Here is a 21,663-nt window from a genome sequence, read left to right as displayed (position 1 = left end):
TTGGTGTTATAATTTATTTATGTAGTTTATTGTTAAAAATTCGGTCACAGTCCCTTTGATCACTGTTACATCGCATTTATGGCTTTTATTTTGGTGATTTCGAAAACGTTTTTTTTGTTTTGGCCATGTTTTTGTTTATTGTAGTACGGAATTAGACTGATGGCCTCAATCTTAGTTGTCTTGTGGTTGTTGTTGTTGTTTGACTTGCATCCCACTGGGATTTTGCACACAGCGTTGGTGTACGGTGCTATTTCAGGAAAATGTTGATGTTTTTTCCTGGATTTTCTGTTTGCACAGTCACATAGTCACTTTAAGATGTTTTCTTGTTCATGTTTTTGTTTGTTGCGGTTGCACCCGATTCAAGAGCCGAATGGCTCACAAGGTTATACCAAATAAATGAACTATGGAATTATGGAACTATGGTGTGTGTGAACGTGATGGTGTGTGTGTGTGTTAACGTGATGGTGTGTGTGTTAACGTGATGGTAAGTGTGTGTGAACGTGATGGTGTGTGTGTGTTAACGTGATGGTGTGTGTGTTAACGTGATGGTAAGTGTGTGTGAACGTGATGGTGTGTGTGTGTTAACGTGATGGTAAGTGTGTGTTAACTTGATGGTGTGTGTTAACGTGATGGTAAGTGTGTGTGTGTTAACGTGATGGTGTGTGTGTGTTAACGTGATGGTAAGTGTGTGTGAACGTGATGGTGTGTGTGTGTGTGTGTTAACGTGATGGTAAGTGTGTGTGTTAACGTGATGGTAAGTGTGTGTGTGTGAACGTGATGGTGTGTGTGTGTGTGTGTTAACGTGATGGTGTGTGTGTTAACGTGATGGTAAGTGTGCGTGTGTGAACGTGATGGTGTGTGTGTTAACGTGATGGTGTGTGTGTGTGTTAACGTGATGGTATGTGTGTGTGTTAACGTGATGGTAAGTGTGTGTGAACGTGATGGTGTGTGTGTTAACGTGATGGTAAGTGTGTGTGAACGTGATGGTGTGTGCTTGTGTTAACGTGATGGTAAGTGTGTGTGTTAACGTGATGGTGTGTGTGTGTGTGAACGTGATGGTGTGTGTGTGTTAACGTGATGGTAAGTGTGTGTGTGTTAACGTGATGGTAAGTGTGTGTGTGAACGTGATGGTAAGTGTGTGTGTTAACGTGATGGTAAGTGTGTGTGAACGTGATGGTAAGTGTGTGTGTGAACGTGATGGTGTGTGTGTGTTAACGTGATGGTAAGTGTGTGTGTGTTAACGTGATGGTGTGTGTATTAACGTGATGGTAAGTGTGTGTATTAACGTGATGGTAAGTGTGTGTGTTAACGTGATGGTAAGTGTGTGTGTGTGTGTGAAGGTGATGGTAAGTATGTGTGTGTTAACGTGATGGTAAGTGGGTGTGTTAACGTGATGGTAAGTGTGTATGTTAACGTGATGGTGTGTGTGTGTGAACGTAATGGTAAGTATGTGTGTGTGTTAACGTGATGGTGTGTGTGTGTGTGTTTTAACGTGTGTCTGTAAGGGAACAAAGATAAAGGTTCGCTCGAATAGCTTTAACAGACTGTTGGGGCAAGTGCTGTTAGCGAGCACCACGTGTGAAGGCCGGCGCTGTGGCACTCGAGGGGGTGGTGGGTGGCCAGCACCACGCCTTTGTGGGGGGAGCGGTAGCGTAGGGGGAGCGGTGGCGCAGCGGTTAGCGCGTTGTGCCACCAACCCGGCTTGCGGAACAAGTTCGATTCCCGCTCACGGCCTAACACCCGTGGCGATTATCTGAACCGGTTCTGAGCCTCCCCTAGGTCGACTCAGCCTTGGTTTAGAATCCGATGCGGTGCGTTGTGGAGACAAAGGCGACCGGGCGTGCTGCTGGTCACCCCACCCCCTCGTGTGCCGTCCCAGCCGTCATAGTTGTTCGCTGACAGCACTTGCCCCAACAGTCTGCTAAATGCTATACGGGGGATCTTTGTCTTTTGGTGGTACAAAGTGCTGGGGAGGGGGGGGGTGATGTTGGTTGTATGGGGGTGTGGATGAGTGGATGAGTGGGTGGGAAGGAGTTGTGTGCGTTGGTGTCAGCGTATGCTCGGGGTGGATACGGCGTTGAGTTCGAGGTGTGGGGGGTGCCTGTGGATGAGTGGCTGGGTGGGACGTGGGCGCTGGGTGGGGGGGGGGGTGGTGTCACAGTGGTTGTGTGGGAGGTGGCGAAGTCAGGAGGAGGGAGGGAGGGAGACTGGCTGGGTGTGTGGGTGGGTGTGTGGGTGGGTGTGTGGGTGGAGGGAGGGAGCGAGGCTGATTCCTGCCAGACGAGTCAAGTCGCCTGCGCGATCGGAGGCACCGCGGACAGCGCGTGAAGACCATTGAGCACGTGCCGCGCTGCCCTTCCACACGCGCCCGCAGATCCCCCGTGTGCTGGAGCAAGGGCTGTTCGCCTGCACTTTATACGTGCATAGACATCTACACACACGTTAGACGCTATTTTCCACACGTTTTACATGTATACACACGCACACACACGTTTTACGCAAACATCCATCGTGTAACCTACACAGGCTGTTGGGGAAAGTGTTGTTTTCGTACCGAGAACCACACATACACTCTCAAACATAAAGGCAACGCGGACACATTTTTCGCACTGTACTAAGCACATCTATACACGATGCACACATAGCTGGGAACACGTAGACCCATAGGTACCCGCCGTTGACGATGTCAATCTGCCTCGTGTTACGTACGTACACTCAGCATCGCACTGTGGAACATCTCATTTATAATATACGCACAGCTCACCGAACAAACGCGCACATATAATATACACAACTGTGTATGTAGGCGACTCTTACACTCTCCAAACAAGTAACATATCTGTATTGTATAATACACTTTATACATAACGCATACGTAGTCTGTGTCTCGCGTGGACCCGTGCATATGTACACACTTGACACTGACACACGAGCATAAATGTACGCACAGCAACATGTACACGCACATCATGTTGTATTCACCACGTAACACTCACCAGCACACCGAATGCTGTATACAATATACACGTAATATATACACTTGTAAACATTCGCGCATATAACACACGTGTGCTCGCAAACACAAAATGCAAGTGCACTCAAAGAAACATAGTCACACATAATCCATCCATACCCATACGCTTGACAATTAAGAATTGATCACTTTAATATTACCACCAGCCTGAATTGCTGCAACTACAACAGCCAGCTTTCATCACTGCTAACGCTGGTAACACCACTGCTAACAGCAACCATCAGCAACACCGTCATCACTACAACCATCATACCACCACCTTCACTCGTGCCATCACAACCACCACAATCATCAACCCTAACAGCACCGCCAGCTTTAATCACCGCAACCACCACTCGCACGATCACCGCAATTCATCTCCACTCACCCTTGATCACCACCACCCCTCCCGCCCACATCGCGTAGAGTGACGAGACACACACACACACAGACAGACGCAGACAGACACACAGACGCAGAGAGACACACAGACACACACGCAGACAGACACACACAGGCACAGACACACACAGACACACACACGCAGACAGACACACAGAAACACACACACAGGCACAGACAGACAGACACACAGACACACACACACACAGACAGACACATACACAGACAGACACACAGACGCAGACAGACACACACACAGACATACACACACAGACACACACAGACAGACACACACAGACAGATACATACACAGACGCAGACAGACACACACACACACACAGACAGACACACACACAGACACCAAGACACACAACAACAGCAACAGCACAGGCGGTGTGGGCGAGGAGGGAGATTCGCACGCCGGCTCGCCGCTACAATATGTTGGCTCGAACTCTCTGGGCCGGGCAGCATGGCGAGGACGGCCGCCAGCCCCGCGGGGCCGCAGGGACTCACCTCGCCGCTCCCGACGCTCCCCGCTCGACGCCACCGCCGCCTCCTCCTCCTCGTCGGTCTCCCCGTGCGCCTCAGCAGCCCGGCCCTGGTCATGCTCTCCGCGCTCTTCCTCTCCACCTACCTCTTCCTCTGCTCCCTGCCGAGCTGCCAGCACGCCGCCGAGCCGCTGCCGACTGGGGGTGGTAGCGAGGGGGGAGGAAGCGGAGCGGCGGCTGCTGATGCTGCTGCTGCTGCTGCAGCAGGTGGAGGAGGAATAGTTGCGGGCGTAACGGTGGCGGTGGAAGGGGTGCGAGTAACCGGGCGACGAGGGAGAGCAGCTTCGGCGGGAGCAGGTGGTGCAGAATCAGAAGGAAGAGCAGCAATGGCATGGTCAGGAGTAGCAGAAGATGAAGAAGAAGAAGAGGAGGAAAGCATCCAGGCTCCCCCTCTCAGCAGGCGAGGCTACGCGAGCCAGTCGAGTGGAGGAGGAGGAGGGAGGAGAGGAGAAGGAGGCGACGGGGGAGGAGAGGGCCTCGCGCGGGGCTCGAAGACTCCACACGCGGCAAGAGCGCGCGGCTCCGCGAAGACTCGCGAGCGGGGCTCTGGGCTGCGGGCGCTTCAGGAGATGAGTGAGAACAACGAGTACGACGAATGGGCAGGGGCCACCCAGCATCATGAAAAGATGAAGAGGAATGTCGACGACGATGTTGATGACGATGATGTCGCTGATGGGGACAATGCCGATCTGGGAAAGGAGGAGGCGGAGGAGGTGGAAAGAAGGGAGGGAGGGCAAGAGGAGGAATCGGAACTCGGGATTCCGTGCTGCAAGAGGCTTCCGCAGGCGCTCATCATCGGGGTGAAGAAGGGCGGCACTCGCGCGCTGCTCGAAGCTCTGAGGCTTCACCCGGCCGTGCGCGCCCTGGGGGCAGAAGCTCACTTCTTCGATCGCAACTACGAGAGGGGCCTTGAGTGGTACAGGTAAGGAAGCCCCGGTGACAGGGGGACTCTCGCCGGTTCACTGTCAGCGGTGAGGATGCGGCCGCGGTTAGCACGCGACCTGGCTGGCAGTGCCGAGGCCGCCGGTTCCGTTCGTTCTCGCGGGCGTGGCATGCGACATTTGTGTTAGTTTCGGCAAGTTTCTTAAAGTATGCCCCGCGAGTCTCAGCCCCCGCCCGGCAGTATGAATCGGTAACACATCGGTTGTTATAATCAACGGGTGGGGGAAAGTGTGGTGGGGGAATGTGTGGGTACTTCGGCGTATTCGAAGTCGTCTGGCCAAGTGGCCAAGTAGGACAAATACCATCTAAAAAAAGGGTGATCTGGAGCTCCCTAGAGTGGAAGCGCTTCTGCCAGCATCAGCGTGAATTGGCAATTGCAAGGCTGCGCCTTTGGCTCTTCCATCTCTCAGCACTGCATCAATCATCGGCACGCAGCCGATTATTGATAAACACGTCCAGCGTAAACAAAAGCCCCGATTTAAATTGATTAAACTATGTATTTAAACTATTACTGAACTATTTTTTATTTTACCAGGTAAGGTCTACTGAACAATAGAGCTATTTTTCAAGACGCGATCTGGTCACAGATGATAGCTCATCGAAGTGGCTTATTTGCAAATGTATGGCTGCCTAATACTCTAAACGCAGTGCTTATCCACGCGACCACGGGGAGAGAGACACCGCAAACTCCAAATATACGGCTGCAGACGTCGGGGTCGAACCCACGACCTCCTGCACACCAGGCGAGGTAGTCAACATCTCCTAGCCACCGTGGCGCTGTGAACTCCCCTGGGTGGAGGGATGGCGCGGTGGCTGTTAGCACTGCGAGCGCTATCAACCTGGCCACCCAACTTTGATTCTCGGCCACGGCAAACATCGGTACGAAGCGATATCTGAACCGGTTTTAGTGCCTCCCTGACCACCTCTTCACCAACCCGCACTGGCCGGCGTAGTGAAGCATGGTCAAACAATTCCGATGCGTCGTGGGGAAGGCCTTCATCCAGCAGTGGATTGGCAAAAGGGCTGTGCATGGAAACGGTGTGCGTGTTTGCAGCAGCATAAAAAGCGCCAACTTCGAATCGATTTTGATGTCTTGCGCGTGTTTAGAGCGCTGATCTAAATTGATAGACGTAGTGTGTGTGTGTGTGAGCGTGCCCCCCCCCCGCCCCCCCCGGGATATAGAGAGGGCGAATTGCTATGCCAATTGCAATTAATATTGAGATCTCGTGTGCGTGAGTGACCACAGTGTGATGTTCGCTGCGCTACGAGCCCGGAGACCCGAGTTCGACTTTCTAACAAAATCTGAACAGGTCCTTGGCCTCCCCTAAACGAGTACGCTACCTGGTGCGGTGTGTGAACATTCCGCCACTCGGGAGACAAAGGCAGCCGTGCGTGGCCGCTGGCAACCCACCCATTCGCGTGCCGTGCCGGCCTTTAATAGGTTCTCGCTGACAGCACTTGCCCCAAAAAGTCTGTTCACATCTAAAGCGGGGGATCTTTGTCTTTGTGCGCCTCCGTCGTGCTCTGGATTGTCGAGCCCGCCGTCAAGTCGAATCAGCGCTCTGTGCGTTACGTGTTTAGCAATCATGAGGCGCGTGCAGCGTTCATAAACGACGTGATGTGCGTTTGAGCGAAAAAACCGATAAACATGCAGAGGCGCAGTGGATTATGCAAGCCTGGCGTTTATAACCCCTAATTAGAGCGTTCAAAGTCACTCGCTTAAAGTTGTCAAATCGCTGCCCATCGGAGATTACTACCTTCCCTTGCGTACGCGTTTCACGTACAGCTCTCCTGTCACTCCGCTGCTGGATGAGGACCACCCTACACCATACTTCACCGCGCTGAGTAGTGGGGGTTGGTGGAGCATAGACGTTGGCGCAAAGTACAATACAACAGTGCTGATTTCGCTGCATTGTCCCCTGGCGATAACGTATGAACCTACAACACGTCTTTATGCCTGTGGATTGCCTCGACCATGCTTGGCTTACAAGATCTTCCGAGAGTAATTTTTTTCAATGTTATTATGCACTAATTGTATCCAGAAACGCCTCGCTAGGTCTCCAAACGACTCAAACATTATTTCAAGAGAGTCCCAACATTTGGGGGACGAATGTTTGGTCAGTCACCATCCGCAAGTGTTGCCCGTGAGGCTGGGAAAATGATTCGGTTGATTGATTATCATGATGCACGGGGGAGACCTCTTCGCCGTTGCTGAACAATCACCCCAGCGTTGTGGCCGAAACTACTCACAGGGTAACCCACGGGTGCTTTTAATCACCCATGATCAACAACAAAGCACAGACGATATATCTCGGTCATATATCGGTCCCTGTATGTGCAAAAATAAAAGGTGTAAGCTAAAATTCTAATTGAAACTACTAAACTATTCTTTTTGTTTTATTTTACCAGGTAAAAGCCCACTGAGTTATATAGCACATTTTTCAGAAGCGACCTGGTCACAAATGATAGCTCAACGAAGTGGCTTATCGCGTGGACATTTATTGCAGCCAAATACTCCACGCGCGTGTTTTATAAATGTGGAGGGCGTAAAGCCGGTGAAAAATCCACGCGAGCACTGGGAGAGAGAGACACGCAAACTCCAAATACACAGCAGGCGTCTCGGTTCGTGATCGAACCCACGACCTTCTGTATACCAGGCGAGGTAGTGAACACCTCGCCACCATTGGCGCCCATTACGCGCTTCTGTAAGTCGCTACTTATAAGTCGCTACACGCTTCTAATATTGCATGGTGTTTGAATAAGGCAGCGGATGGCCACAATTGTGCACAGTTAATGTTGTCCGCACTGCCACGGCGGCGGCGGTGGTGGTGGTGGCTGAGTGAGGTAGCCCGCTCGTTCCACCCAAACGCGCCCGTTGTGTTCGGGGCAGGCGCCGTTGACATTCGCCCGATGGATTGCATCTCGCCGCATCCGCTCCACGCGCCTGATGATTGATAAACGCGTGCCACGTAACGTACAGAGCGATACAATGTATAAAAAAATATTTTCATGTTGTGGGACAGGTATGCGAAAGGAGATCCGTGTTCGTTATTTTTCACAAAACCGACGCGAATGTAATCGCCCATGCGTCAGTTGCGGTGTGTGTTTAACGAACCTCGCCTCTGATCAAATCGGACCTTCGGAAGCCAAGTAGCGCGGGTTGAGCCTGTGCAGTTGATGTCCGCGAGGGAGCTACCGCCAGCCACGTACTGCGCATAGCAGGTGCCGTAGGGCCGCTGCGGAGCTGAGCGCTACAGGGGTAGTGCGTAAAAACCCAACGCTTCACGCCTTCACCAAACTCACGCTGACCATCGCGGTCGAGTCAGATCACAATCGGTGAATATGTATTCGAGCTGGAGGACTCCGATGGAGCTCCTTTTGTTGTTGTTGTTGTTGATGTTGTCCACAAGTGAACCTCATTGTGGGACCCCGGGGTTCCCATAAGCCCCCGGCTCTCGCATAAACTGCGTTGCGGCCTCATTCTATATCTGTTGAAGGCGAACGATACGGCGATCTATTCCTCTAGACGAGCTCTACGCGATGCGCTGATCAGAGTTTCAAAGTTTTGTTTCTTCTGCACATTCGTCCTCGCCGCTGCGCTTGGACATGACGTGACAACAGAGCGATCCGCGCCTGGCGGGTCGCGGCGTTTATGCGCGCGGTGGGACGGAGTCGCCAAAAATAAATAAACTAATTGCGATTTTGATTTCCGTCAATTCGGGACCCCGGGGTCCCGCCATAAGGTTCAAATGTCCAGCGGTAATAACCCCCAACAACACCCCCCACCATCACCACCCCGACGAGCGGCACGGCTTGGGGAGGGCCTCGTGCAGGTTGTGGGTGGACGAGGAGGGTTGGGCATGACGAACGGCTCGCTTAGGGAGAGGCTTGGTGCGAGTCTCGGGTTCTCGCGCCGGCAGAAGGACGTAGCTACCGATCTCAGTGGTCACCGAGTACGGTGCTGAGCGTGGGGGGCAGGGGGGTGCCTTGCTGGCCCCCAACCCCAAGCCCCCCCCCCCCCCCACCTCGTGGTGGCCAAAGCTACGAATTGGGGGCGCCCTTGACAGCCACCCTGAGATATTTTTTCAACAACGGTGTAAAAAAAAACAGCAACAACAAAACACTTTAGACAAGAGGAGCCGCGTTATGCAATAGCCTCGGTGCGACCGTGCGAGAACAAATCTCATTTTGGGGCCCCACGTGGCCGATTGCCGCACCTGACTGAGCCGGCGATGTCGTCGCTGCACCACTGTTGGTCACGTTTGGCGTTCAGGAAAAAAAGCCAAATCAAGGGAGGCGCGCGTCCAGCAGTGGATGGACCAAGGCTGATGGGAATTATTGGCTGGAGTACATTTTGCTCCCCTCTCCCCGCCCGTCATTGTTTAATTGTTGTAGGGTGGGGGGGTGAGGTCTGCCAACATTTGAGAGTTTGGACGATGAATATGATGCCACGTTTTGGTTCAGCGCCCTTCAAAGCCCCGTGTCCACACACGCTGGCAGGGTTAGGCAAAACGACCAGAGATCCACCCAGCGATGTTGGATGGAGCCCGTCATCAAACTTTCTAATCCTAAGCAAAGGCTTGCATACCCACAGCTGTCCTTCACTCAGGAAGGGCGAAAAGACTACACCTATCACTTATATAACTACACGTGTCACCTATATCACTACACGTCTTACCTATATAACTACGCGTATGATTTGTTTTCCGATTTATTAGGGTGCGTGTCAGGCCTGTATTTTAGAGTACAACTTGGGGGTGCGTCTAATAATCCGGCACACGCGTGCGTGCGTGCGTGTGTGAGACCACATTTATATATCTTTATTGATACCGGGCACACGTTTGAGATGCGACTTACTTTCCGTAAAAAGTGTATAATCCGGAGAACACGGCATTTGTTTCAGATACAGAAATCAAGAGACTCGTCCCAAAACGAACTCCACTAAACTCAGTTTTGACCTCTCACAAATTTAACTCACAGGTGAGGCACCTTGCCTGGGCCTACGGGCTGACGATCCTCAGCCTAACGATACTTCGATTCACCAACTCCGGGTGCGTCGCAGAGCCCACAGTGACGCACGCGTCAGGTTAAAGGAACGGTGGCGCAGTGGTGAGCGCACTGCACTACGCACCTAGCAGCAATCAGTTTAATTCCCGACCACGGCTGACATCGGTAATCGGTTGATATCTCAACCGATCGTCAGCCCCTACTCTACCGACACCAACCCCAATGGCCTCGCGTGGTGAAGTATGGGGCCGTGCATAAATGACGTCACGCACCTGGGAGAGGGGGGGGGGTCAGACATTTGTGACGATGTGTGACGATGGGGGGGGGGGGTGAGAAATGTGACGTCACATCAAAATGCGCAACTTTAAATAAATATAGACAACACGTTCTACTTAATTAAATATACTTTTTTAATATAAATGTTTTCTCCTACAACATCAGAGTGCAGCGCCACATTAAATACGCACTACAATGACAATAGTTTAAAGCGATTTGAAGCATGTTTTATTTTCTAAACGGAAATATGGTTTTGGGGGGGGGGGGGACAGAGCTTTATGACGTCATTTGAGGGGGGGTCTGACTTTTTGTGACACCGTGTGATGAAGGGGGGGGGGGGTCAAAAATCGTCCGAAATCGCGTGACGTCATTTATGGACGGCCCTATGGTCAAACAACCCCCGTGACAGATGCAGTGTGCATGGAGGCGGCGTTCACCTTCGTGGTGGATTAACAAAGGGCCGTGAACCATTACGGTGTACAGTATCAGTCGCATGCGCGTTAATGCGATAACGTCACATTTAGGCGGATAGAGCGAACACAATCTGTGCATACGAGACGGGACAAAGATGAGACGATACCAACGGGTCAGTAGAAAACAAGATGAGAAAAAAAGAGAGATTTGATTTGAAGGTCTAAATCGCGGCCAGCCAAATGGTCGAGTGCTGTACGTGGAGCCACGCTCTGCGGTAAAGGCCTACATGTCAGTCACGGGGTTGGGTTTGGGGGTTGTTTAACCATACTTCGCCACGCCGGTCAACGCGGATTGGTGAAGTCGCGGACTTTCGACGTTGGAGCACAGAAGCACAGTACAACAGTGGAGTGTGATGCCTCGCGCCCTCCGGCCGGTCAGTGCCGGTTAATTAAGTGAGGGTCCCAGGAACGGTGCAGGGTACAACCACCACTGACGTTAGCCGTGACTCGGACCGGGAGTCGAACTCGTGCTGCTAGGTTAGGGGTTTTTGGTATTAACGTTCCAGGCCCGCACCGAAAGAATGTGGAATTTCCTACCACTGTTGCAAACAGCACGAGTGCCACCCTTGTGCGTTTGAGCGGTCAGTAACCCGCGTGTACCGGCGTGGTGAAGTATGGCCATCGAGCGTCTAGGACCGACCACATTGTGTCTGGGGGAAGCCTTCATGCAGCGGTGTAGAGTATATGCGATTCAAACGGCGTGTTTTGTTGCGTGCATATGTGCATGCAGTTGGGGCTAATTGCATGCGCATAAACATACGGAATATGTGCGTACATCGGCGTTTTCATTGCCATTCGTCAACGTAAACCACGCGTTTACTCGAGAGGGCTTGGTGGGGGCAAAGGGCGCAGTGACGGGAGGGGGCTAACGGGTGGTGGGGAAACGGGAAGGCGTGTACACTGGGCGCAGTGGATGGACTGGTCACGGCCATGATCATGTCGAATTTCCACCACTGGCTCAGTGCCGTCGGCAGATATTAACCGCAACGCATTTTGTCTTTTGTGTGCATTTGTATGTGTATGTGTGGGCATCCCCCAGAACGATTCAGTATTAAATGAGTGCCTGGTGTGGTGTGTTAACATCAGCACTGGGGAGACAAAGGCGACTGCATATGTGCCTTACCGGCCTTCATAGGTGCTCGCTAACAGAACTGGCCCCAACAGTCTGACATTTGTATGTGGGGAGCGGTAGTGCAGTGGTAGTGCAGTGGTAGGCGCACTGCGCTGCAAACCCGGCGACCCGAGTTCAGCTCCGCGCTCACGGCCAACATCGGTGATGAATACCTCCGTGAGGTCGGCTCAGCCTGAAAATAAAAAAGTAGCATCTGCCGCCGCGTGTAAACATCGTCAGCGGCGAGACAAAGCTTATCGAGTCACGGTGCTGACCACGCCACCACCACCACCCTCAATCGCTGGCAGGAACACGTGCTCGCCCATAGCGCTTGCTCCTGGGGTCTATTCGGTTAAATGGGGAAGTCTTTGTCTCTTTTTTTTGTGCGTGCGTGTGCATCCTTGCTCTTCCTTTGTGCATCAGAGTCTGCATCTGTCTCTATGACAACTGAGCTGTTGTATTCTTTAGAGGCTTATAACGGAGCGCCTCTCTCTCCATCTCTCCCGCTCTCTCTCTCTCTCTCCCCCCGTGCTCCTGCTCTTCCTTTCTCTAAACCCCCCCCCCACTCCCAATTTCTCTCCCGCTCTGCCCCGACGAGTCTCCCGAGCCACCTGTTGAGTATTAGCAGAGATAATACAAACCGGTGGCACGCGCTTCTCTGAAGGAAACTTTCATTTGGCAATGGGTCGATCGATTATGGAATCTAACGGTGGGTGATATTAATTCAGAGCCAGGCGAGGGTTTAAAAAATGCACGGGGTGATCTGGGATGGAATAACAATCTGGGAGGAATAACAAAAAAAACGGTGCATAATCGAGTTTAATAATAATAATAATAATCATAGTTTAAATGTACCAGCCCTTGGTCATTTCGCTGCTGGATGAAGGTCTCCACACGCCTTTTGATCATCAGGGTTATTTGAGCAGATGCCAATAGTGCTGCATTTTAATGAAGGGACTACATAGGTTCATCGAGATATTTTAATAGGGGGGGGGGGGGGGTGGGCGGTCTGGAAATTTAAAGATGTTTAAATAATGAGACAAATTAAAAGATAAAAGTATTTTCTCTGGCCACTTTCACTAAAATAACAACGTTTGGGGTCTCGGGGGTGGGAGGAGTTAGAGCCCCTAATTGAGTTGAACGTTCTCCCGAACAACACCGTCGACATGCGGAGTCAAAGAAGTAAGATTGTCTCCATGTTCGTGGTGGCACTGAACCAGAAGGCTGGAGGAGTGCGGGGGGTATCTCTATCGGTTGACCATTGTTGATGGCGCAACAAGAAGTCGGGCCTCTCCATTTCCCCGGAGGGATGGATGGATAATGGTCGTGTCAACTCTCGACTGGGATTTGAACTCGTGACCTTAGGTTGTACAGTGAGGGAAAAAAGTATTTGATCCCCTGCTGATTTTGTACGTTTGCCCACTGACAAAGAAATTATCAGTCTATACTTTCAATGGTAGGTTTATTTGAACAGTGAGAGACAGAATAACAACAAAATCCAGAAAAACGCATGTCAAAAATGTTATCAATTGATTTGCATTTTAATGAGGGAAATAAGTATTTGATCCCTCTGCAAAACATGAATTGGTACTTGGTGGCAAAACCCTTGTTGGCAATCACAGAGGTCAGACGTTTCTTGTAGTTGGCCACCAGGTTTGCACACACCTCAGGAGGGATTTGTCCCACTCCTCTTTGCAGATCTTCTCCAAGTCATTAAGGTTTCGAGGCTGACGTTTGGCAACTCGAACCTTCAACTCCATCCACATATTTTCTATGGGATTGAGGTCTGGAGACTGGCTAGGCCACTCCAGGACCTTAATGTGCTTCTTCTTGAGCCATTCCTTTGTTGCCTTGGCCATGTGTTTTGGGTCATTGTCATGCTGGAATACCCATCCACGACCCATTTTCAATGCCCTGGCTGAGGGAAGGAGGTTCTCACCCAAGATTTGACGGTATATGGCCCCGTCCATCGTCCCTTTGATGCGGTGAAGTTGCCCTGTCCCCTTAGCAGAAAAACACCCCCAAAGAATAATGTATCCACCTCCATGTTTGACGGTGGGGATGGTGTTCTTGGGGTCATAGGCAGCATTCCTCTTCCTCCAAACACGGCGAGTTGAGTTGATGCCAAAGAGCTCCATTTTGGTCTCATCTGACCACAACACTTTCACCCAATTGTCCTCTGAATCATTCAGATGTTCATTGGCAAACTTCAGACGGGCATGTATATGTGCTTTCTTGAGCAGGGGGACCTTGCGGGCGCTGCACGATTTCAGTCCTTCACGGCGTAGTGTGATACCAATTGTTTTCTTGGTGACTATGGTCCCAGCTGCCTTGAGATCATTGACAAGATCCTCCCGTGTAGTTCTGGGCTGATTCCTCACCGTTCTCATGATCATTGCAACTCCACGAGGTGAGATCTTGCATGGAGCCCCAGGCCGAGGGAGATTGACAGTTCGTTTGTGTTTCTTCCATCTGCGAATAATCGCACCAACTGTTGTCACCTTCTCACCATTCCAGCCTTGTGTCGTTCTACAATCTTGTCCCTTGGAGAGCTCTTTGGTCTTGGCCATGGTGGAGAGTTTGGAATCTGATTGATTTATTGCTTCTGTGGACAGGTGTCTTTTATCCAGGCAACAAGCTGAGATTAGGAGCACTCCCTTTAAGAGAGTGCTCCTAATCTCAGCTCGTTACCTGTATAAAAGACACATGTGAGCCAGAAATCTTTCTGATTGAGAGGGGGTCAAATACTTTTGTTCCCTCATTAAAATGCAAATCAATTTATAACATTTTTGACATGCGTTTTTCTGGATTTTTGTTGTCGTTATTCCGTCTCTCACTGTTCAAATAAACCTACCATTAAAATTATAGACTGATAATTTCTTTGTCAGTGGGCAAACGTACAAAATAAGCAGGGGATCAAATGCTTTTTTTCCCTCACTGTAAGTGAAGTGCACTAATGACGGCACCACGCAGCCTCGCGTGCGGACGCACACCGTTCCTATACACATTGCAGTGCCTATTATCGAAGTACCAGGAGAGCTCCTGGATTGTGCTGGGATGGGTGACCACCATGCACACACACACACACAGGTTGTCACAATATTTACAATGGAGATAATAATTGTAAGTTGTATGCATCGCATCATGGATCGTGCAAATTGTATCTCACAGTTGCCGAGGAACCAGAGGCAATGCAACCACGTGGTGAGCCTGTCCCAGCAAATAATTTCCCAAGCTCTGCAGTCCTCGATATATTAATTATGTTTTTCAGCCAATTGTTGAGTGTTCCCACATGTTGGGAGGAAACTGGAGCACCCAGAGAACAATCGCACGTGTGATGGGGCATCTCTCGATTCCATACCTCGAGCAGAGCTATGTTGTGGGCAGTACAGGGCATTGCAGCTCAATCCACTGCTGGACTATACGTCTATGCCCCCGGAATCTATTGTACCCAACTTCACCAACGGCACATTGACCAGAGTGGTGACGTACCCCTGCAACCCACGCAACACGGGGAGGCCCTCCATCATAGCAGTGGATTCGCCAAAGGGCCGTGCCTACACGCATAGCCAAGTGAATGCCCATCATGTATAATCATTATACTCTTGATGCACTGATGTGAGTGTTTTCACCATCATCGCAACGCTGCTGAGTCATTTATTTTTTGTTTGTTTGTTTCTTTGCCATCATCATCATCATCACCGTTCTACACTGTGGAGGTACGAGCGGCATCTGTCTCTCACGCCATCCTGCCGCTAACTCGAGAGCCAGCGGCACAATTAAACGCTTCTGAATCGGACCTTGGAGCAGCGCTAGGGTTTCGGCTTCGCGGTTTGCCGCGCGTCCGATAATTCGCCGCGGCACCGACTCGCCGTGGCTAAGAGACGCCCGGATGAGTTGCGCCTTATGAACGTGGCGAGATGTTAACTACCTCGCCTGGTATGCAGGAGGTCGTGGGTTCGATCGTGAACCTGCACGTTTGTAGTTTGCATGTTTTCCCCGTGGTTGCGATGATTTTTCTCCGGGACCTCCGGTTTTTCCCTCCGCATTAAGAATCAGCATCACGCGTTCAGAGTATTTGGCTGCTATAAATGTCCACGTGATAAGCCACAGCGTTGATTTATCAATTGTGATAGCCAGGTCGCTTGTAAAAAAAAAAAAAGAACTACATAGCTCGGTGAACCTTACCCGGTAAAATAAAATAAATAGCGTGAGTATCGTGGGATTGTGTCCGGGCCCTCGAGCCGTAGCTTTACCCCGGTAAAATAAAACACAGTTTCGTTTCAGCAGCTCATCATCATCATCATCATCGCCGCCGCCGCCGTTAACGCCGCACGCGCGTGACCCACAGGGGCCTCATGCCGCCCACGGAACCCGGGCAGATCACGATGGAGAAGACGCCCAGCTACTTCGTGACGCGGGAGGCGCCGGCCCGCATCCGCGCCATGGGCGGCGGGCGCACCAAGCTGCTGGTGGTGGTGCGAGACCCCGTGACGCGTGCCGTCTCCGACTACGCGCAGACGCTGGCCAAGCGCCCGCGGGGAACGCCGCCGTTCCGCCGGCTCGCCTTCCGCAACGGCTCCGCCGCGGGCGCGCCCGCGGTGGAGCCGCGTTGGAGCGCCCTGCGCATCGGCCTCTACGCGCGCCACCTCGAGCGGTGGCTGCGGCACTTCCCGCGCGAGAGCATGCTCTTCGTGAGCGGCGAGCGGCTCGCGACGCGGCCGGCCGCCGAGCTGGCGCGGGTGCAGGACTTCCTCGGCATCGCGCGCCTCGTCACCAGGAGGCACTTCTACTTCAACGCCACCAAGGGCTTCCCTTGCCTGCGACGCGGAGGCATCGCTGCCGCTGCCGCCGGCGCCGCCGCCGCCGATGGACTGGGCGCCGGAGACGGAGGCGCGAGACTCGGGAGTAGCGGAAGCGCCAGGAAGGTCGGGCGGCGGAGCGCGCGGGCGACCGCGCGGATGCGTGGCAGGGGCGGGAGCGGGACGTACGGAGACGTCGGCGATGTTGGAGACGAAGAGGCGAAGCGGAACGAGCAGGAAGACGAGGAGGGGGACGAGGACGAGGAGGTAGAGCGCCGGGACTCGGGGGAGGAGGACGGGGATGCGGAGGCGGTGGAGGACGATGAGTATGACGAGAGGGGTGAGTGGACGGGTGGTGATGGAGAGGAGAATCACTGGGGCCAGCCTCACTGCCTTGGCAACAGCAAGGGCCGGCCACACCCGCACATTGAGCCCGAGCTGCTGCAGCGGCTGCGTGAATTCTATCGGCCGTTCAACCTCAAGTTCTACCAGATGGTGGGACAGGACTTTGGCTGGGACTGATGGTAGTGCGTCGTTCGTTATCCGTTTGTAGTAAGGCCGGCTGGCTCGGTGGTAGAGCGAGTGGTTCACAATCGGAAGGTTGCAATTTTCAACCCCTCGTTTGAGGTTGACTCGGTCCATCATCAACAGTTGTTGTCCTCGAGAGCAACTTGCCCCCGTCACAGTAATGTGGAATATCCACCACTGACTCAGGGCTATAAACAGGAGACGGCCACTGCCTCATTGCTCACGTGAGCAGGAAAATCCCCCTGGCTGTTGGATGCGCACGCGCGCGCAGAGGGCAGACAAAACAACGAGTGGGCCAAAGTCTGAATTGCGGGTAATTTCCCACTCGGGGGAAATCTGAAGCGGCGCCGCGAGCGTTCAGATGGGTCAACCAGACTTTGATAATCATCGTGTGTCATGGCTGAGCTCGCACAAGATCCGTTCCTTCGCGTCCAATTATGTTGTCCGCTCACGGCGTGGAGTGGACATGTAACGTCGTGAAGCGTCGGTGGCAGTGTTCGTTACGTTCATGGCATTGGCAGTGGCGGCTCGTGGCCAAAGTGTCATGGTGGGGCGATGCCAGCACCGCACAATTTCACTTTTTTTATTTTTATTTTATTTTATTTTATCCGGTAAGGCCCACTGAACTGTATAGATCGTCTACAGAAGCGACCACGCCATCACAAATGAAAGTGCAAAAAAGTGGCTTATCATCACGTGGACATTCCTAGCAGCCAAATACTCTGAAATCACGCGTTGATTCTTAAACGTGGAGGGGAAATTCCGCAGGACCCGGAGAAAAAATCCACGTGACCGCTGGGGAAACATGCAAACTCCAAATCTACAGCAGGCGTCAGTGTCGGGATCGCACTCACGACCTCCTGTATACCAAGCGAGGTAATTAACAACTCGCCACCGAAGATTGGGGTGAGGGGGGGACAGTGGGGAACGAGTGGGAATGTGGAATTTCCACAACTGGTTCAAGGCATTGAGCCCATCTCACAACCCACACCTGCAACAGCTGGCAGTCTCGAATCCAAGTGCCTGCCAGGCTCAACTCTGATTCTCTTCCGAGATCTGACGGGAGAGGATTTCATCATTTGAGTGTTGCGGTCATTCAAATGAGTACCACTTCATGTGAAGTTTACAGCAGTGGCACCGTACAAAGATTGGGCTCCTGCCATGAGAATTAGGAATTTCCACCGCAGGGACAGGGTCGCCAATGGAGTGCTATCCCAGGAAGATACGGTGGATAAAACCAGCATGAAGATCAAGGTCAGGGTCAAGAGGTCATAACGGAGACCTCACCCTGTTGCTTCCTTCTGCTAGATCAGCAGAACAGCCACACCACCACCGTCACCACCATCATCGCCACAATCATCATTGCCACCACCACCAGAGTGATTTCCACCACCCAACATCTGCATTGAGATCTTCTCCTTGGTCGCCGTGTAGAATCTTGTCAACAGAAGCATCATGCAACACAATCGTACAAGTACATCTAGTCTGGCACCGGTGGTGCAGTGGCGTCATCGCCGCTTCCGCAGCACCACAAGCATGTTTAACCTTGGCGTAAACATGTGTGGCAATTGGAATATGGCCCCACGCAATGCAAACATTTTTCTCCGCATGTGGACTGACTGCGTTGGATGACGTGAAAAATCTAAAATTTCAAACATGGGCTGATATTGTCTCTCTCCGTTTACGTGCGGATATTGTAAAAACAAATTTTCTCTTCGGTTTGCAAAAGCAGACATCTCGAAAACTGTAAACTAACATTTGTAAATATGAATTCCTATCGTTAATATCACGGGGCCATGTAAGATTTATTCCTGTTGAGATTCATGCGAGGGAGAATTCGCGATAGAAATGTTGATCTTATTTTTGTGCTGCCTTTGGGTTGTGCATGTAAATGACCAGCCAGCCCCTTTGTGAATCCACTGCTGGATGGAGCCCTCCCCACGTCATGGGGGGGGGGGGGGCAAGGGGAGGGAGGGCCTTTGATCGCCTTGCGGAAAAAATAATTGAACCACACTGTGGCACGTCAACAGAGACGGCGGCGCTACGGATACACTCGCCCCACGTCATAGGAATGTGGAATTGCCAGCGCCGGCTCAGGACTGCCGTCAGAAATATCAGCCAAGAAGACACTTTTACGGCTTCATTTTACAGTGTATACCGTAATAGCAGGTGTTACCCATCAGACTTTAAAAAATAAATATAGAGAAATCAATAAATGCAGATGGAATAAAGTAAAATATATAACGCGCTGTGTTGCGATGTTTCATTGCAGTCGAAGGGGGTTGGGTCCTTGGGAGCGTTTGAGATGCGAAATAACAGCCCAGCAAACTGCAACGCTGTGCCAATGTTGGCATGTGGGTGTAGCCGGTGGACCATGGTTGGCACAACGTTAGGCCAACGTTTCGTGTTGACTGGGTATTTCTTTTGTCTCCATTGCCAGCGACCTCGTGCAGTTGTCTCGTGTAAGGTGAGGGTGCGGCCTTGCAATTGCTCATGCCGCTGATGATTAAAAATATAATTGTAATAATGTTTACTTTTTATATATATGTATGCATCGTGTTGGCCGTGGCTCATGCAAATTGCATCTCTCACAATCGCGAAGGGGCCATTGACAGCTGGACGGCGGGAGCAGCAGCAGCCAAGTCGTGAGCCGGCGCTACCAACAATTGCCAAAGCTCTGCAGTCCTCTATCAATGGAGATTTTTTTTCAGTAAATTAATGAGTGTCCATACATGATAGAAAATATTTGAGTTCAATTTTTTTATTTAAAAAAGATGCTGCTGGTGCTGCTGCTCATGATGCTGTGGATGATCCTGATATTCCTGCTGATGGTAATTATGCTGCTACTGCTGCTGATGTTGCTGCTTCTGCTGCTGCTGTTGTGGCTGTTGCTGATGTTGATTCTGCTTCTGCTGCTGCTGCTGCTGGTGATGATGATGATGATACTACTACTGCTGCGGCATATGAGGTTAACATAAAATATGGCTACTGCCATTCACTTAAAATCCTTCACCCTTACGAATAATGCCGTCTTTAAAATGAAGTAATTTTCTGGGAATAAATTTAATATATCTTCCCACACCACCCCTTCTTCCCTCGGTCTCACACCCTCACCCCCCACCCCACTCCTCCTCAACTGAAATCTCATAAACCCCAATAGGACGGAAGCAATAAACACGACGCAAATAAACACCAGAAAAATGTGTTGATTCAAGCTGTAATGTGTTTATCGTTGTATTTGTTGCTGATGACAAATACGTGTTCCAACCCAGCAATCCCACAAAGGAGACCGTCTAATGGCAGCAGTAGCAGCAGCCAGTAAGTACATCTGAGCCATCTCTCTCTCTGTCTCTCTCCTTTCGGTCTCACCCAGCTAATTGCATCTTCCTCTCGCATCGGCTTTCTGCGATGCAATGCGCCTCCCTCTCCCCACGCCTCTCCGTCTCTCCACGCGAGTGTCTCTCATCCTCTCTCTCTCCACGCGAGCCCTGCCCGGCGAGCGAGGGTGCCACAACTTCGGCTCCCGTTGTCACTCTCATTTAAGAGGAGGCCTTGACCGTAAACGAACGATTCCTCATCTGCGGAAGTGGAGTGTGAAAGGCGGTGCAACTGCACCGGAGCCCACGGGGCATTGGGGGCCCATCGAGGCGCCGGGCTACGAAGATGAATTGGACGCGGGGCCCCAAGTTCTCACTGCCTCTGCGACACAAACGTCCCGGATTTTGCCTTGGACGTTTGGGCCTCGACTTTGTGCTTTACCGAATAAGTAATATGAAATGTACTAGTAATGGAAATGTACTAGTAATGGAAGAAATGTACTAGTAATGGAAGAAATGTATTAGTAATGGAAGAACTCCACGACTCCAGGAAGTGGCCCCGAAGCTTGCCACAACGTAAGGGGCCCGTGGTGATTTACAGCCAACGTCAGTCGAGCGTGGACAATTAGACCCAAGCCGAAACATAACATATACAAAAGGTCGTTTAAAAATATAGATTTTTTTATGATAGAATATAGTATTGTCATCAGTATGCCGTAAGTATACAAAGTTTGCAGTCGATACCACATTGGGAAGTGGGTTAACGTTGAGTTATAAGATTTGAGGACGCAACAACGACAACGACAACAACGACAACAACAGACAGAGTGAGTTAAATGAAAGCGTGTAAAAAAACTAACGCGATTCCATCGACTCGCCCAGACATCCGTGGCCGTCTCTCATTTGCATCGTTTCTCGTGTTCTTTTCTCGTTCACACGCCGACACTGTCTTTGTCTCCACAGCCAAGGTCACACAGCCAAGGTCGTTTCAGGCTGAGTCGACGTAAGGCAGTCCCCGGCTAGGTTCATCTACCACTTGTCACTGATGCATGTGCTCTGTCTGCTCGGGCAAGAGCTGTTAGCGAGCACCTATTAAGGCACACTAAACTAAACTTTTTATTTTATTTTATCAGGTGAGGCCTACTGAGCTATGTTGCTTCTTTTTTCAGAAGCGACCTGGCCAAAAATGAGAACTTAACGAAGTAGATCATCGCGTGGAAATTTATATAGCAGCCAAATACTCC

General features: G+C 51.4%; 1 protein-coding gene across 1 annotated transcript; it reads left to right on the top strand.

Moving 5' to 3' along the window:
* Positions 1-2,289: 2,289 nt before the first annotated feature.
* On the top strand, positions 2,290-20,316 carry LOC116946249 (uncharacterized). The gene is made up of 2 exons (XM_032961265.2): positions 2,290-4,885; positions 16,124-20,316. The coding sequence occupies exons 1-2, from the start codon at positions 3,885-3,887 to the stop codon at positions 17,094-17,096; spliced, it is 1,974 nt and encodes a 657-aa protein (XP_032817156.2). The 5' UTR covers positions 2,290-3,884; the 3' UTR covers positions 17,097-20,316.
* Positions 20,317-21,663: the final 1,347 nt, after the last annotated feature.

Source organism: Petromyzon marinus, chromosome 26, assembly GCF_048934315.1.
Source record: "Petromyzon marinus isolate PM22_M1 ecotype Great Lakes invasive population chromosome 26, UKy_Petmar_22M1.pri1.0, whole genome shotgun sequence".
In the NCBI taxonomy this organism is placed as follows: Eukaryota; Metazoa; Chordata; class Hyperoartia; order Petromyzontiformes; family Petromyzontidae; genus Petromyzon; species Petromyzon marinus.
Note: the sequence above shows the minus strand (reverse complement) of the source record. Positions and strands in the feature narration are given on the sequence as shown.

What these genes read in the sequence shown, in the direction of transcription:
- LOC116946249 (XM_032961265.2), top strand. Translation starts at nt 3,885, where the DNA reads ATGGCGAGGACGGCCGCCAGCCCCGCGGGGCCGCAGGGACTCACCTCG. An exon ending in AGGGGCCTTGAGTGGTACAG is followed by an intron (nt 4,886 to 16,123) that starts GTAAGGAAGCCC and finishes CGTGACCCACAG; the next exon opens with GGGCCTCATGCCGCCCACGG.